Genomic DNA, 13,941 nt, shown 5'->3' on the forward strand with positions numbered 1-13,941 from the left:
AAGGAGAGTATAAATTTAGTTCATGAGGTTGCTGTTTATGATGATATTGTGAAGTCTGGGAACGTGATTATTGAATCAATTCATGAGAAGTCTGATGATAAACAACTAGAAGAGCAACTTGAAAAAGCTTTTACTGAGTATCGTGAAGCTCAGATTAAGTTGATGAGATGTAAAAACAATATTTCATCCAAAAAAGATCTTGCTTTACGTAATAATTCTGTCCATATTTACAATGAAGATAGTAGACAAGGGAACACTAGCAAGCAAAGCCATTCCCGGACTAATGAAACTACTCAGTTCGTGCAAACTAGGGAAGCTCAGCAAGAGTCCGTGCAAATTTTGGGAGATCAGTCCGTGCAAACTTTTAAAGCCCAGCAAGAGTCCGTGTCTAAAAAGAATTTGGAAGATATTCCAAATATTCAGTCTGTGACCAAGTATGATTCTGAGTTTATGTCCGTGACCAAGCAAAATCCAACGCCAAACTCAGTTACGGAAACTTCTTCAAATTCCGTGTCCAAGCAAAATCCAATGCCAAACTCTGTTATGGAAAAGGGTACGACCAGACCTGCGTTTATTTCTAAACCAGGGACACCTAAAGAGGATTGGAAAATAGTTATGGGTAAGAACTCCCCTAATAAAGGTACATCTTTTAAATTTAAATCTTTTGAAACTCCTTTTGTGGATGAGCTTTTTCAAACTGAACTTGTGGTGAATAACAAGTATGGTGCCCTAGCTTCTGAGTTAGGCCTTACTAATGATTCTAGTGAGGCTTTGGTAAAGGAGAAAAAAGCTGAGATCATTGCTATGAATTCAAAGTCTAATGAGGAAATTCGAAGCCGTGAGCATCACAAGGATATTCAAGCAGGGTTGGAGGAAAATGTTTTTGATCTAGATAATATTTTGTCTACAGAGGAACTAGATGAGGCAAGTACTATTCAACTTGATGAAGTGCGTGTTAAATTCATTAGAGATCCATCCTTTCGACGAGACTATTTAGAGGAAAAAAAGAAGAAAATGGATAGAATGTCAACAAAAAAGAATGTTCAATCTCCTATTAAGCTTGTTCCAGGTGGTAATTATGCTTCAGATGAAAATGAACAGGATTATGACAATGATGAAACTTATGATGATTATGAAGATGAATTCAAGGAGCACTATGATTTGACTCAAATAATTGATGATCTCATTCCCAAGAAGAGGAATTTTAGAGTTGGAAATAAGGGGCGAAAACGATTTTGATTTTATTAGTTTTCTTCTTTATGCTATTTTTTAGTGCTTAAGAGCTTATTTTATGAGTTTTTAGAGTTTTTTGCCCCTTCGGTTTATGGGGGTGTGGAGGCCTAGCGCCTCCCATTTTGTAATTCTTATAATTACGTTTTTTTGCTTTAATAAACCATTTTGACCTAGCAAAAAAAAAGCTTCACATATGAAAAGTTTATATTCCTGCTACACTTTCAGTTTATGTTCAACGAACTGCGTCTGCTTTTAACGAACTTGTTCGCCTTCACAAAGATGTGAAAGCTGGGAAGTCTGGTCGTAATCACAAAAGAAACCAAATTGTAGAAGAAAATGGAAACCTAGTTGAAGCAGAAGAAGAGAGTGAAATTGGGGAAAAGGAGAAGCGGAAGAATAAGAAAAGTTATGCGAATGTGGAAGCTGTGGAGAAACAAAGTGTTGGTAATTAAAAGTCCTGTAATTTGCACTTGTCTTTTCTTTTTCTTTTTTTGGCATGTTGAATGAAAGTATTTGTAGTTTAAAGGGAACGTCTTACATTGTCTTTTCTTTTTCTGCTTCTGTGCTGATGTTCTTTTGGCATGTCGAGATTGCTGCATTCCCGTGATAGCAGTACCATCAGAAATTTGTGAGAAATTTAATCTTAAAAATATATCACATAATTCTAAAATTGCAATTTTATTTACTCTGTTCTTTAACAAAGAGAGCAACAAATCTTGTTAACCATTTGTTCACCAAAGAGTTCCTCATCATTTTCTTCTTCTTCATTATCTTTTGTTTAGGTTAATCATTGTGTTCCAACATCTCATGCAGTAAACGGGCGTTTAGAACAGAAGGCACTTGAATAAGTGATTTTGTTGTTGGCAAAACTGAAAACCCGAAAAAGGAACCCTATAACTTGACCATCATTCTCCAAATGTTCTTCATGTACACGGCCAGTGACCAAACTGCAAGACCTGCCGAGATATAAAGTAAAGCAACACCTGAAGCAACTAACGCCCCTGAACCTGATAGACTGCACAAGTAACACAGGCAGAGATGAGTGCAGAAGTTTTCAAATGAGATTGATATCCAACCTCAACTATATGTAGACAGTGTAGAGGACACATACCTGCTATCACGGGAAGCTAGGAGAATAGTAAGTGCCGTCATTTGAGTAGCTGTTTTCCATTTCCCCAAGTTGTTCACAGCAACAGCCTGAAATTTAGAACATCATAAAGGGTAGTCAGACAATATTCGGATGGTCTTGGAAACTACTGGAAAGGCTGCGTGAGATGGGGGAAAAAATGACTGACCTCGAGAACTTTAGCATTCTGAGAAGCAGCCCATTCTCTAACTGCAGACATTGTAATCTGTTGTTTTGGATAAACGAATAAAAATGGAACAAGAAATGAATAACGTAACTTGAAGAACAGATGAAACATATCTGCAGGGCAAAATAAAGAGGAAGCAAGATAGCAGATGTTAACAAACACATAATGAGTTTCCATTTCTTTACTTATCAGGGCTACTCCTTGGTTCCCCTAGATGTTACTGTTCCTAAATTTCTCTTCTTATAATTCCTTGCTCATCATCCAAAGAACTCATACCCTGACCTACTTGTTCTTGATCGTGATAGCATTAAATATTCTACAGAACATTACCTGGTTTCCCAAAATCTAAATTTACTATTCGTCATAAGACTACTGACTATCGATACAAAAAGCGTGGGTCAATGGATGCTTGGAGCATTATGAACAAAAGGATATTAGTTACCACAGGTGAAAGACTTAAAAGGTGGACTATTTTCTTCTACCCGAACATGATGTACTTAAGAACTGTAAAGCTGGGAAAATGAATATGGAACCATGAAAAAGTCACAGAATGTGTTTACAACAGCAATACACATCAATAGTTGCTGAATTCAAACTCTACTGGTTAGGACAAGGTATTCACCTCTCTGCCAATAATTGCTATTGCAGGTAGAGGCAGTAGCCATGGTTGTTGTACAAATGCAGCAACTTCCAACGGTCTGGTACACAGTAACACCAATGTGGCAGCAACCATAAGCTGCAATTCATAAGCATTAGATTAAAGGGTATAAAAGACACGTCGAGAGGTAAAATAGTTCTGCAAAAGAAAATATCTCCCTTTCTACTTTGACCAAACTATATGTTATTTGAAATCCAACATCACAACAACAGCTTGGAGGTTTAGAAGAGAAAAACAGGCTGAACCTTATCAGCAACAGGATCCAGAAAAGCACCAAATGCTGTACCTAGACGCATCTGACACAAACGAAGAAAAAAAGATTAGCGCCAAAATGCTAAAAAAAAGTCCTACAAATGCACCTTAGAAGACATATCACCTTACGAGCAAGGTAGCCATCAAGCCAATCTGTAATTGCTGCAACAACAAATGTGCTTGTCGTAGCTGTTGTCGCCCACGAGCTAGTCATGTAAAAAGCTAGTATGAAAAAATCAAGTATTAGCTCATAAAGTAAAGAGCTTAACATACTGACCACTATGATTATTAATAAAGATGCCAATATATAAACGCTGAAGAAGACTGTAAGGATCTAATATCTCCTAAAACATGAAGACTAAGAGTTAGATTTGGTACAAATATTATGTTAACTGCAGTTTTTCCACATTGATACACTGCATATTTATTTGTATTAATTTCACCTAAAGGTAGAGTGACTTTCTTCTTTGCACAAGTAATTCAAATCAACACTTCTTTGGTCTTACTTATTTCAACATTCCTGTAATCAGAACATTTTCGTCAGAGAGATATAAATTCAAAACCAAATAAGTTCTTCAATCAAATAATCTTGACCAGTTGTCGACCAACTTGCGAAGCTTTTATTGTCAATACGATTTCGACTTTTCATTAGTTCTCCCTGATACAATCTTTTCATCAAACATGGAGTGACTTTCTCCTACCAACCATGAGTCAAGAAATTTATCTACATGGTGTCACTTAATCAACAAAATCCAACATTCCCATGAAACATAAAATTTTCATTGCAATTAACAATTAACCCAAAACCAATTAAGTCCTTCAATAAAATGCAATTTAGATTATAACTGGAATCAATATAATAATTTTCGAAACAAAAGACCCTACTTGAAATGAGAAGTGGCACTGCAGCAACACGACCAATAGTTAAGATAGTAGGCAAAGTTAGCAACTTTTCAGTTTGTTCCTCTTGATTTCTCTCTTCTTCTTCTTCTTCCTTTTTCTCTTTCTCATCTTCTTTAGAAACCATTTCAGATACAAATCCATTAGTTTCTGGACTCAAAGATTTCTTACCATAAGATCTCCAATTTTTCTCTAGACCTCTATTGGCTACGCCTCCGTTTATCAATCCAAATGACATTCCTTTTCGATCAAATATATTCATTGATCCTTTGCTTCTTATTCTCTCCGTATCCATCAAAACCCTAACTCCCAGAATTCTCTTCCTAACTATGGAACTATTACCACTGATACTTCTATAACTAGTGTTTTTTATCCTGCAGACCCATTTATCAACCAACAAGTGGGATTTTCCGCAAATCGAAGAAGATGACGATAATACAGTCACTTTAACTGTTGCCATGGTTATTGAATGAAACCCACAGGTGGGGTAACTAAATAAGATAGCTTGTAGAGTGGAAAGGTTCTTTTTTCTTTGCCCTAGATTACGCCATTAACAGTGAGAAAAAAAACTTCTTACGGGGTTAGTATTCGAGTGATTTCGGGGGAGTTGAGTGTATTTTAAATCTCAGGGATTTTGAGAGCGTTTGAGAGAGCGTTTGAGAGAGCGTGGGGAGTTTGAGAGAGTTTTGTGTTTTTGAGTTCAGGGAGTTTGGCGGAGTGTAGGAAGTTTGAGAGAGTTTATTAGAGGGAGTTTGGGGGAGTTTGAGAGAGTTCACTCCTAACTCATTCTCTTTTAAGAAACAATAAACCCTTATTCTCAATGACACCCATGCAAAGTAGAAAGCCAATTAATACATGATGACATAACAAATTATGAAGATAGCTGTAAAGGAATTCTGTTTCACCGAAACACAGTTTCAGATTGTCCAATATTTGCAGTACTAATACTCACCTGATCCTCTTGAAATGTTTACGGTACACTTACAACTCAATATTCGACAACACACTCAAAAATCATATCATTCCAACGGTTCATTAAAAAGATACATTACTCAGAACCCGACTACTTTCAATACGTGCATACAGAATTCAGTTCCGGATTTCTCACACTTTGGTGTTCCTAAAGTGATCAGAATTTCATGAAATTTCTACAGTAGGAAACCTTCATATATACAAACATCATACTAAAATTTCAGCTTTGTCCGATAAGCGGAGAATGAGATAAATAGGATTCAGTCCCCTATTCGGGATTTAAAGTCAACAGACCATAGTCATATATTGTGCAAGCTTTGCAGTAGCAAACGTGACCCGATCCTCGTGAAAATTTTACTGTACTTCTATAACAAGGTAAACTACGACATATTCAAATTTCATCATATTCCAACGGTTGAATTTAAAGATATCATTATAATCAAATCATGCAATTTCTTACCAAGATCTTTTGAACCACAAATTAGGGTTTTGACAGAGAGAGAGTACCCACAAAAAAAAAACTATACACACAATCAAAATAAACAATCATGGAGATCAAAGATATGAAAAAAAATCAAAATAGTACACAAATCAAACTATTATAAACAATCATGGAGATCAAAGAAGAAGAAAAAACATACCTGGAAAAAAACGTTTCCTCTTCTTTCTCATATGGTTTTCTACGCACCAAACTCCTTCCCAAATCTCTACTCTTTTGAGAGATTTGTTGTGAGACCAAAATATACTAAAAACTCCTTCGAACTCCCCAAAGCAACCAACTCCCTAGTATTGTAGGGTTTTATGACTAACAGGGAGTTCAAGAGCTTTTTTTAAACTCCCCAGCGACTAACAAGTGTTTTCTAGAGAGTTTAGGAGACTCCTCTAAACTCCCCCACGACTAACGGAGATTTGGAGAGACTCCCTCAAACTCCCCCAGGACTAACAGGAGAAAACCTAAATACATTAAAATCTCTCGAAATCTCCGACGACTAACCCCCTGTTAATGTTTTACAAGTAGTGAGCACCTGCAAGATGCACGTCGGCAACATTATTTTTTTGGGGGGATATTTTGACTTTTGGATCACAAAAAAGAAGTGATCAGAGTCGCGTTTGGGTCACCTAAAAATTTTAATTAGAGTTTGGGTCACAGGATCATCGTTGACCGTCTTGATCGTTACCAAAATAATGTTTTTTTATTAATTTTTATTATTGGATAAAGACTATTACATTAACTAGTCGGAAGCCTAACAAACTAAGTTCCAACAACATACTACTACATTAATTGAACAGGTTGTTGTGCTAGCTTACCAGCGAGCCTCATGGGTAACCTAGTCAAGGGAGCCGAAGCGGGAGGGGGCTGACATTGTGTCACAAGAGGGACAAGCTAGCTCTACCTTCCATGTTAGTTCCTGCAATATTACGTCATTGGGGGCTCGAACCTGGGACCTCCTGGAGCGCATGAAATTTTTTGGGGAACGGGGATGACCAGCTGAGCTAGGAGTCCGTTCTTAATTAATTTGTATTTAACTGACACCGTTAGTGACTGTATGCATGCGACTGGCACATGTAACAAAATTCATTTCTTCCCCTTCTCATCTGTGAAGGTGAGTTTTCTGCTGCTGCCGTGATTGATGGGCTTAGATCCGTGTAAATTGAGCAAAGATGATGAATTAGTGAACAAGAAAGAAGGTGGTTACTTTGTCGAGATTATTAATCGAAGGTGTCGAATGCTAAGAAAACTCATTGGTTTTGAACAAGCAAGCAGATCGGATATTAATCCTGAGGGTGATATATGATGAGCATCATAAACCTAGACTCCATTTGATCACCTCACGTTCAACATTCGAATTTATCTTTCCGCTAAATTAAATTTTACTCTCTTGCCAATAACTCTTTGTGCGGCTATCTCGACACCCAACTCCTTAAATGCGTCATCCAAGTTCATATCTTCCAAAAAAAGAAAAACATCCCCCAAATTTTGATCAACCCTGAAATAAAATTCAAAATTACGTTAACCAAAACTAAATTCCTACAATTAAACCTTCAAAATATCAATTGCATGCTAATAAATCCACCACAAACCATCCAAAAGACTAATTACATGTTTCTAAGGTAAAAACCCGAAGTTTAAAGAACCCTAAAAACCAAATTTTACCAATAACTTCCAAATTCTATAAATCCTAAAATACATGTTGCAAACTAAGATAATTTGAAGTGGGTTTCAAGTACTAACTATTTTTGATGAACCATAGCTTCTCGATTTAATTCTCAGCTTCCGTTGTGATGGAGAAGAAAGCCATTGTTTATGTAGTTGCTGCGATTTCTCTTCTTCTTCGACAATGACAAACCAAAACAACTTCAGTAGCGGATCATCTCTTTCACGCGTCTGTAACTTCAGTATTTTAGTTTGGTTTCATTGTTCTTTATCACAATTTTAATCAGATTATAATGGTGATGACAAAACTAGAGCCGTACACTTTGTTATACCAAACCTTTAAGAAAGCCCAACCATATGCGTGGTTAACAGAAAGCACGATGGCTTGGTTAGTAAATAATTTGAAGTCTAAAATAATTTTGGTCATTTTCATATTTAACTAACTTTCATAACTGTCAAGACGGTCAATGACGGTCCTGTAACCCAAACTCTAATTAAAATTTCGAGGTGACCCAAACGCAACTTTGGTCACTTTTTTGCGACCCAAATTTTAAATATCCCTACTTTTTTTTAATTTTTTCTTCCCTTTCTGAAAAAGTAGTATTTTCATTTTATTTTTCAATATGGTTTATTATCGGGTAAAAATGAAATGAACGAAAATATCACTTTTAATGAAACAAAGGCAATCTTTGCGGAGAAAATGACGCAAATCTTGCCCGACCTTATCCATCTAAAAGTGTCCATGGATCTTCTGTATATGCATTAACTAGGAAGTGTAAACGGACAAAGTTTTTTTTTTTTTTTTGAGAGCGAAAGGGCAAATTTTATAAAGAACTAAATTTCATCAAAACGATGAAAGGTAGGTGAAACAAAAAAGAGAGCTAAGCTACCTGTTGGTAACTACCACATCCCAGTTACAAATCAGAGTACTTAATGAAAAATCATGAAAAAGACTGGTGTTTATAGACCAGCTAAAAATAGTGCACTTGATGGAGATAATAAGTTGATCAAAGTTCCTCTTAAAGCCCTTGTAAAGTCTGCAGTTCCTCTCTTTCCAGACAACCCACCAGATAGCAAAAGGTAATAAGCTCCACAGTTGTTGCATAAACCTCTTAGCTTTCTTCCTTCTTCCCCATTCCCACAAATTTTTCTTGACAGTGTCAGAGAAAACCCATATCAAATTAAAACTGTTAAGGAAGTAATGCCACAGATTTTTCCGTACAGTGCAGGAAAATATGATTTTGCGTCTCAGGTTCATCGCCACATAACAAACACAAACTTGATTATACTCTACCATCCCTATGCAGTACCACTAGTGGAAAAATAGTGGAAAGATAAGAGAGAAGGCGGCTTTTCTCATTTTCATTTCTCTGTATAGTTTCGTACAGGAGAAACTTAACTTCTGAATACAAAGAGTACCCGTATATATAGGTACAAAATACAGAGTCCAATTTTGTGCACACTTCTTCAAAGCAATATTTAAAAAACACCCGTTTTTTCGGTAAAAACAACCGTTAAAACGGTCACACCCATATACCGTGGCCGCGAGGGTCCCCGAACCCCGTGCCTTTATAATGCCGATAAATAGGAAGTAACGGTAGTTTTTTAGTACCGTTTTTCAGTTTTCATATACGTTGTAACCGTTATTCTAATATTAGTTTGAAATATTTTTTCTTCTAAATAACATTTTAACGTGCGTTTTTTAGAACTGTTTTCCTGTTATCACGCACGTTATAATCGTGTAAATAACTTTCTTACCATTTTTTTAAAGTTTTTTTCTTTCTCTAGTTTTGAAAGCTTAAAACTTCGAATTAAATTTTTTTAAATGATACATGGAAAGTAATTACAGGATTAAAAACTTCAAATTTAAAAAACATAAGATTGTTAAACTAGTGTTCATCATTTAAAGGGTTATTTGGTTTTTGGTATTTACATTTTGACCAACATTAGTGTTTGGTCTAGCATTTGTCCAACTTAGGATTTGGTACCTGGAAATCACGTTGACTATTTTTGACCATCTATGACCATATTTTAATTAAATTTATATTATAATTAATATTGGGTTTACAAGTATACCCTTATAGGAGGACTAAAATCCAACGGCTTTGATGAAACCCTAAATCAGTTTCTACTTCATCTTCTTTCGCCTCCGCAAACACTACAACTCTGCATCACCCATGAACGAAAATTTCAATTGAAAAAACATCTTCCTCAGATCGAATTTTCTCTTCTTCACTGCATAACCCCATGAACAAATTCAACCACTCTGCATAACCCCACAAACCTATTCAAACCAAAACCCTATTTAAGAAACAACTATCCAAGTCTTATCAATTTCTCCCCCAAATCCAGTGAATTCCTCTTCCTCTATGCATAACCCCATGAACAGATTCAAACAAAAACTTAATCAATTCATCTTCCTCTGTGCATAAACTCATGAGCAGATTTAACCAAAAACCCAATCGAAGAAGCAGAATAAAGAATTGAAGTGTTGTTTCCGTGGATTCGGTTGAGATGGGTATGAACCTGATGAGAATTGAATGAAGAGCAGAGAAGAGATCTGGTGCTAATTCGAGTGACTCGGTATGGTGATAATGAGCTTTAACAGAAGAAGAATGAAGGGGTTGAGATGTTGTTGAGCAATTGATGTAGGAATTAAAATCTTGGGGTGAACTCGAAAAAAATTCAAGTTAGGGTTTGAAGAATTTAATTTATTCAGAGGAAAAGGAAGAGTATATGCAGTTTAGATGAATGGTATTTTGAAGAATGGGTATGATCTAGAAGTTGTTTTTAAACTAAGAAATTACAGAGAAGAACATGGAGAAGATTTGGTTTGCAGTCAGGTGGATCCGTGAAGAACAATTGGGTGTTGATGGAGTTTGTGTAGCTATGGATAATGGCTTGAGGGGTGCTGTGTGATGGTTGGATGGTTGTTATGTGTTGGAATCAGATACAACTGGTGTTGTAAATTGATATTGCAGGAGCTATTGAAATTGGTATTGGTTGTGGTGTAAATTGAAATTGATGGGTGCTGTCTATTCTTTGAATTGGATCTGAAATTGAGATATGTAATTGGGTATCTTGTTGTGTGAATTTTCCTAAATGTTGTATTATGAAATTCATCAGTTGATAGGATTCTAGGGTTTTTATGAATTGTGGCAAAAATTAGGGGAAATTAGGGATTGTGTTGTCAAGAACAAGGAATTGGGGGAATTGTTGTCAAGAACAAGGAATTCGACGGCTATGTTCTAAGTGGTGATGGTGATGCTGGTTGCTGGTGGCACTATGATGGTGGTGGTTGCAGACTTGCAGTATCAAGCCCTATGTTGACCTATAGCAGAGTCAATGAAATTTTTAACAAAATGAAGGGTAAAATAGTAATTGCGTAAACATATAAGATTGCAAATTAATTAAAACTTGACCTAACAGAGTCAATGGAAGTCAACGTGATTTCCAGCTACCAAACCCTAAATTGGACAAATGTTAGACCAAACACTAATGTTGGTCAAAATGTAAGTACCAAAAACCAAATAACCCTCATTTAAAAAGTTACGCGAACCAACTACGACCACCACCTTTTTTGATTTATTTATGTCTACTTCATTTTCTCGGCGGTTCCTTTCCACATCATAGTCATCATCGTGGGGTACTGGCTGTCTTCGTTTGCATCAGTATCATCATCATAATGACCTTCATTATCGTCATCATAATCTCCTTTATTTTCATCATCATTGTTACCTACTTCATTATTGTTCTCAATATTAGAATTACATCCTTCGTTCATATGTTGAACACCATGGTCAGAGCGATCGGAAGTGTAACGAGAATCATATGTTGGATTCGCATTCTCATAACCTTGTGTATTGTCTCCAAATGAAAGATTACCAAAGTCATAAACAAAATCACTCACCAGTAACCTTTCGTATGGGATTTGAACTTCAGGATCATGCCAGTTGTATGGTAGAGGGACATGCTCTGGATTATTAACGGCTTCCTCTTCCAGCACATTTAACCATTGTTCTTCTTGAGGTAAAATTGGTGTTTCGTCTTCCTCTGCTGTCCAGTCAAGCATATTGTCATCCCTCAGTAGACTATGAACGTCGTGAACATCAATGTTATGACGCCTTTATTTACCTTTAATACTTTGTTGTTCCAACTTCAAATTGTACTGGACATACACCAGATCATTTATTCTCAATGAAAGTAAACCATTACGTAGTTTGGTGTGGATTCTTTCAAACACACTTCAATTCCTCTCTGATCCAGACGATGTATTTGTTTGACTTAATATCTTTACTGCAATCTTCTGGAGGGATGGATACTCAACACCATAAGATAACCACCAACTTACAGGATCACCATGTTGAGCTGCAATACGTGCTGATGGTGATGTAAATTGACCTTGCATCATTCGCATTCTTCCCGCCTACAAAGAAAAGTACAATTGTTACTAGAAATTCAAATTACTTAATTAAACATATTTGGAGATAGTATTAGTAATTTTGTACCTATAACATGCATTTTGCTTGTTCTTGCAGGCCACTAACCATTTTTGATATAACTTCAGTAAGACAAATTTGGGGCTCAAAAATTTCTTATATTAACAACAATCAATTAAAATGGTAGCATTAGAAACATCCAATTTCTGAATGATATAGGTCATCTATTAGTGGGACAAAATTTAAAATTAATAGGTCATCTATTTAGGGACGAATGGAGTATTAAAAAAGAAAAAAACCTAGTAACAACGTTTTTTAGACCCGTTAAAACGTTTTCACGCACGTTATAACCGTTACATAGGAATTTCATATCATAATTTTTTTTAATTTTCTATTTATCCGTTACAACCCCCATTATTTAAAAAAAACGTCCAAAAAACGCGTTTTTTTACTACATAACGCGTTTTTAGCCTAAAATGTGCTCACACCTGTCAAAACGCATTATAACGGTCACGCCTAGTGTCTGTGACCTGAGCCGTGACCCGTTTTTCAAACCTTGCTTTAAAGAGTGTGCACAAAACAACTCTGTCTCATCTTGACAGTCTGTTAACTAATTCATAGAATTAGTTTTTGTTTTCAATTTAAATTTTATTTAAATCTTAAAAAAAATAACAAAATGTATATAGGATTCCTAAAATATATCAGCATTAACTTAGTCAAAAATTCATCATGAAAAGCGGGTTGTACGTTCAAGAAAACTTGGTTCTAAAATTTTCCCCGTTAACAACCCACCATCAAAGAAAGTAGTGACAATTGAGTACAACAGGTGCTCCCTCCCTAACCACTTCCTCGTAATACTTCACCATCCATGACCGTGAAAAAGAGTGTTTCTTGCACTTCCAATGAATATGAAGAATTTTCTCGAGTAGAACCGGATCAAAACCAAGCTTGAAGATCAGCTTGGCGATGAAGTCCACAAACTGGTAATGCCCGGGTGCCTATTATACATATAAGAAGGAAAAAAAAGAAAAAAAATAGGGGAAGACGTATAATACTTAATTAGTATGATGATCAATTCTCTTAGAGCACTGCTCGGTCGAACTCGCATGCGTTGCTGTCTCAAGCATGTTTGTCAATGTTAGTGATCAAAACTATAAGTCTTGATTTCTAGTGTACTATAGCTAAGTCTCGGACTATGATAGAAAGCGTAGTTGAGCTCAAGAACTCCATGGCGATCATCATAAAAGACGAAAAACTACTCAAGGAACTGGTGGAACTTGATCGACTAAAAGGTATGTGGAGACTTGAAATTATCTATCACTCAAAAATCTATCTACTCTATCTTCTATCTTGAGACAAAAGTCATTTTACTATATAGACTATGATTATACACATTTGCTATTTCGAGCCGAGTTCATCTCGCTTATCTATTTATCGAAATATGTGTTAGTAAGCTTTCGCTTTGGCCAAGTTTATCTTTACCTGGTGACGAAAGTCATGTTATGTTTCAATTACTTGAAAATGGCTTTGACGAAAAATGGTTTGTGAATAACTATATAACATCCTCTAAGAATGTTTCAGTGATTGAAATGAGAGTTTAGATTATATAACCATTGTTGGATATAAGCATTGTGTGGTAACACATACATGTATAAGTCCTTATTACTTGAACCAAAGTCTGCGTACTTTGCTGCCCAAGAAACCGGAACAGAGTCCGCGAACACAGTCCGCGTACTGTCGGAGTTTCTCTTTCCGAGAAAATCTGCTGGAGTTTGTGAACTATTTACAAACTTATTCCGGGTACTTAAGTCCGCGTACCTAGTTCGCGTACTTAGGTTGGTTAAATTCTAAAAACGATTATTCGTGAACTTATACTTATATTAAATAAGAAATGCAAGTTTGCAAACCGTGGCTATAAAGTTCATGAATCGATTCGAGTGAATCAAATCGTTTTTGCTTCGATTGTGTCTTGTATACTTCTATAAGATCTAAGCAATTGAACAACTCTCTATCTAGTTC

The 13,941-nt window shown here is 36.0% G+C and overlaps 1 protein-coding gene across 1 annotated transcript; it reads right to left on the reverse strand.

The window, feature by feature from the left end:
- Window positions 1-1,865: 1,865 nt before the first annotated feature.
- Window positions 1,866-5,044, reverse strand: LOC113325383 (CDP-diacylglycerol--glycerol-3-phosphate 3-phosphatidyltransferase 1, chloroplastic-like). The gene is made up of 7 exons (XM_026573575.1): window positions 4,342-5,044; window positions 3,581-3,678; window positions 3,450-3,500; window positions 3,169-3,282; window positions 2,529-2,585; window positions 2,345-2,430; window positions 1,866-2,248 (listed from the first exon to the last, which is right to left on the reverse strand). The coding sequence occupies exons 1-7, from the start codon at window positions 4,814-4,816 to the stop codon at window positions 2,125-2,127; spliced, it is 1,005 nt and encodes a 334-aa protein (XP_026429360.1). The 5' UTR covers window positions 4,817-5,044; the 3' UTR covers window positions 1,866-2,124.
- Window positions 5,045-13,941: the final 8,897 nt, after the last annotated feature.

This window comes from Papaver somniferum, chromosome 11, assembly GCF_003573695.1.
Source record: "Papaver somniferum cultivar HN1 chromosome 11, ASM357369v1, whole genome shotgun sequence".
NCBI classification, from domain to species: Eukaryota; Viridiplantae; Streptophyta; class Magnoliopsida; order Ranunculales; family Papaveraceae; genus Papaver; species Papaver somniferum.

What these genes read in the sequence shown, in the direction of transcription:
- LOC113325383 (XM_026573575.1), bottom strand. Translation starts at nt 4,816, where the DNA reads ATGGCAACAGTTAAAGTGACTGTATTATCGTCATCTTCTTCGATTTGC. An exon ending in AGTGCCACTTCTCATTTCAA is followed by an intron (nt 3,679 to 4,341) that starts GTAGGGTCTTTT and finishes TTTTCATACTAG; the next exon opens with CTTTTTACATGACTAGCTCG. An exon ending in TGGATCCTGTTGCTGATAAG is followed by an intron (nt 3,283 to 3,449) that starts GTTCAGCCTGTT and finishes TATGAATTGCAG; the next exon opens with CTTATGGTTGCTGCCACATT.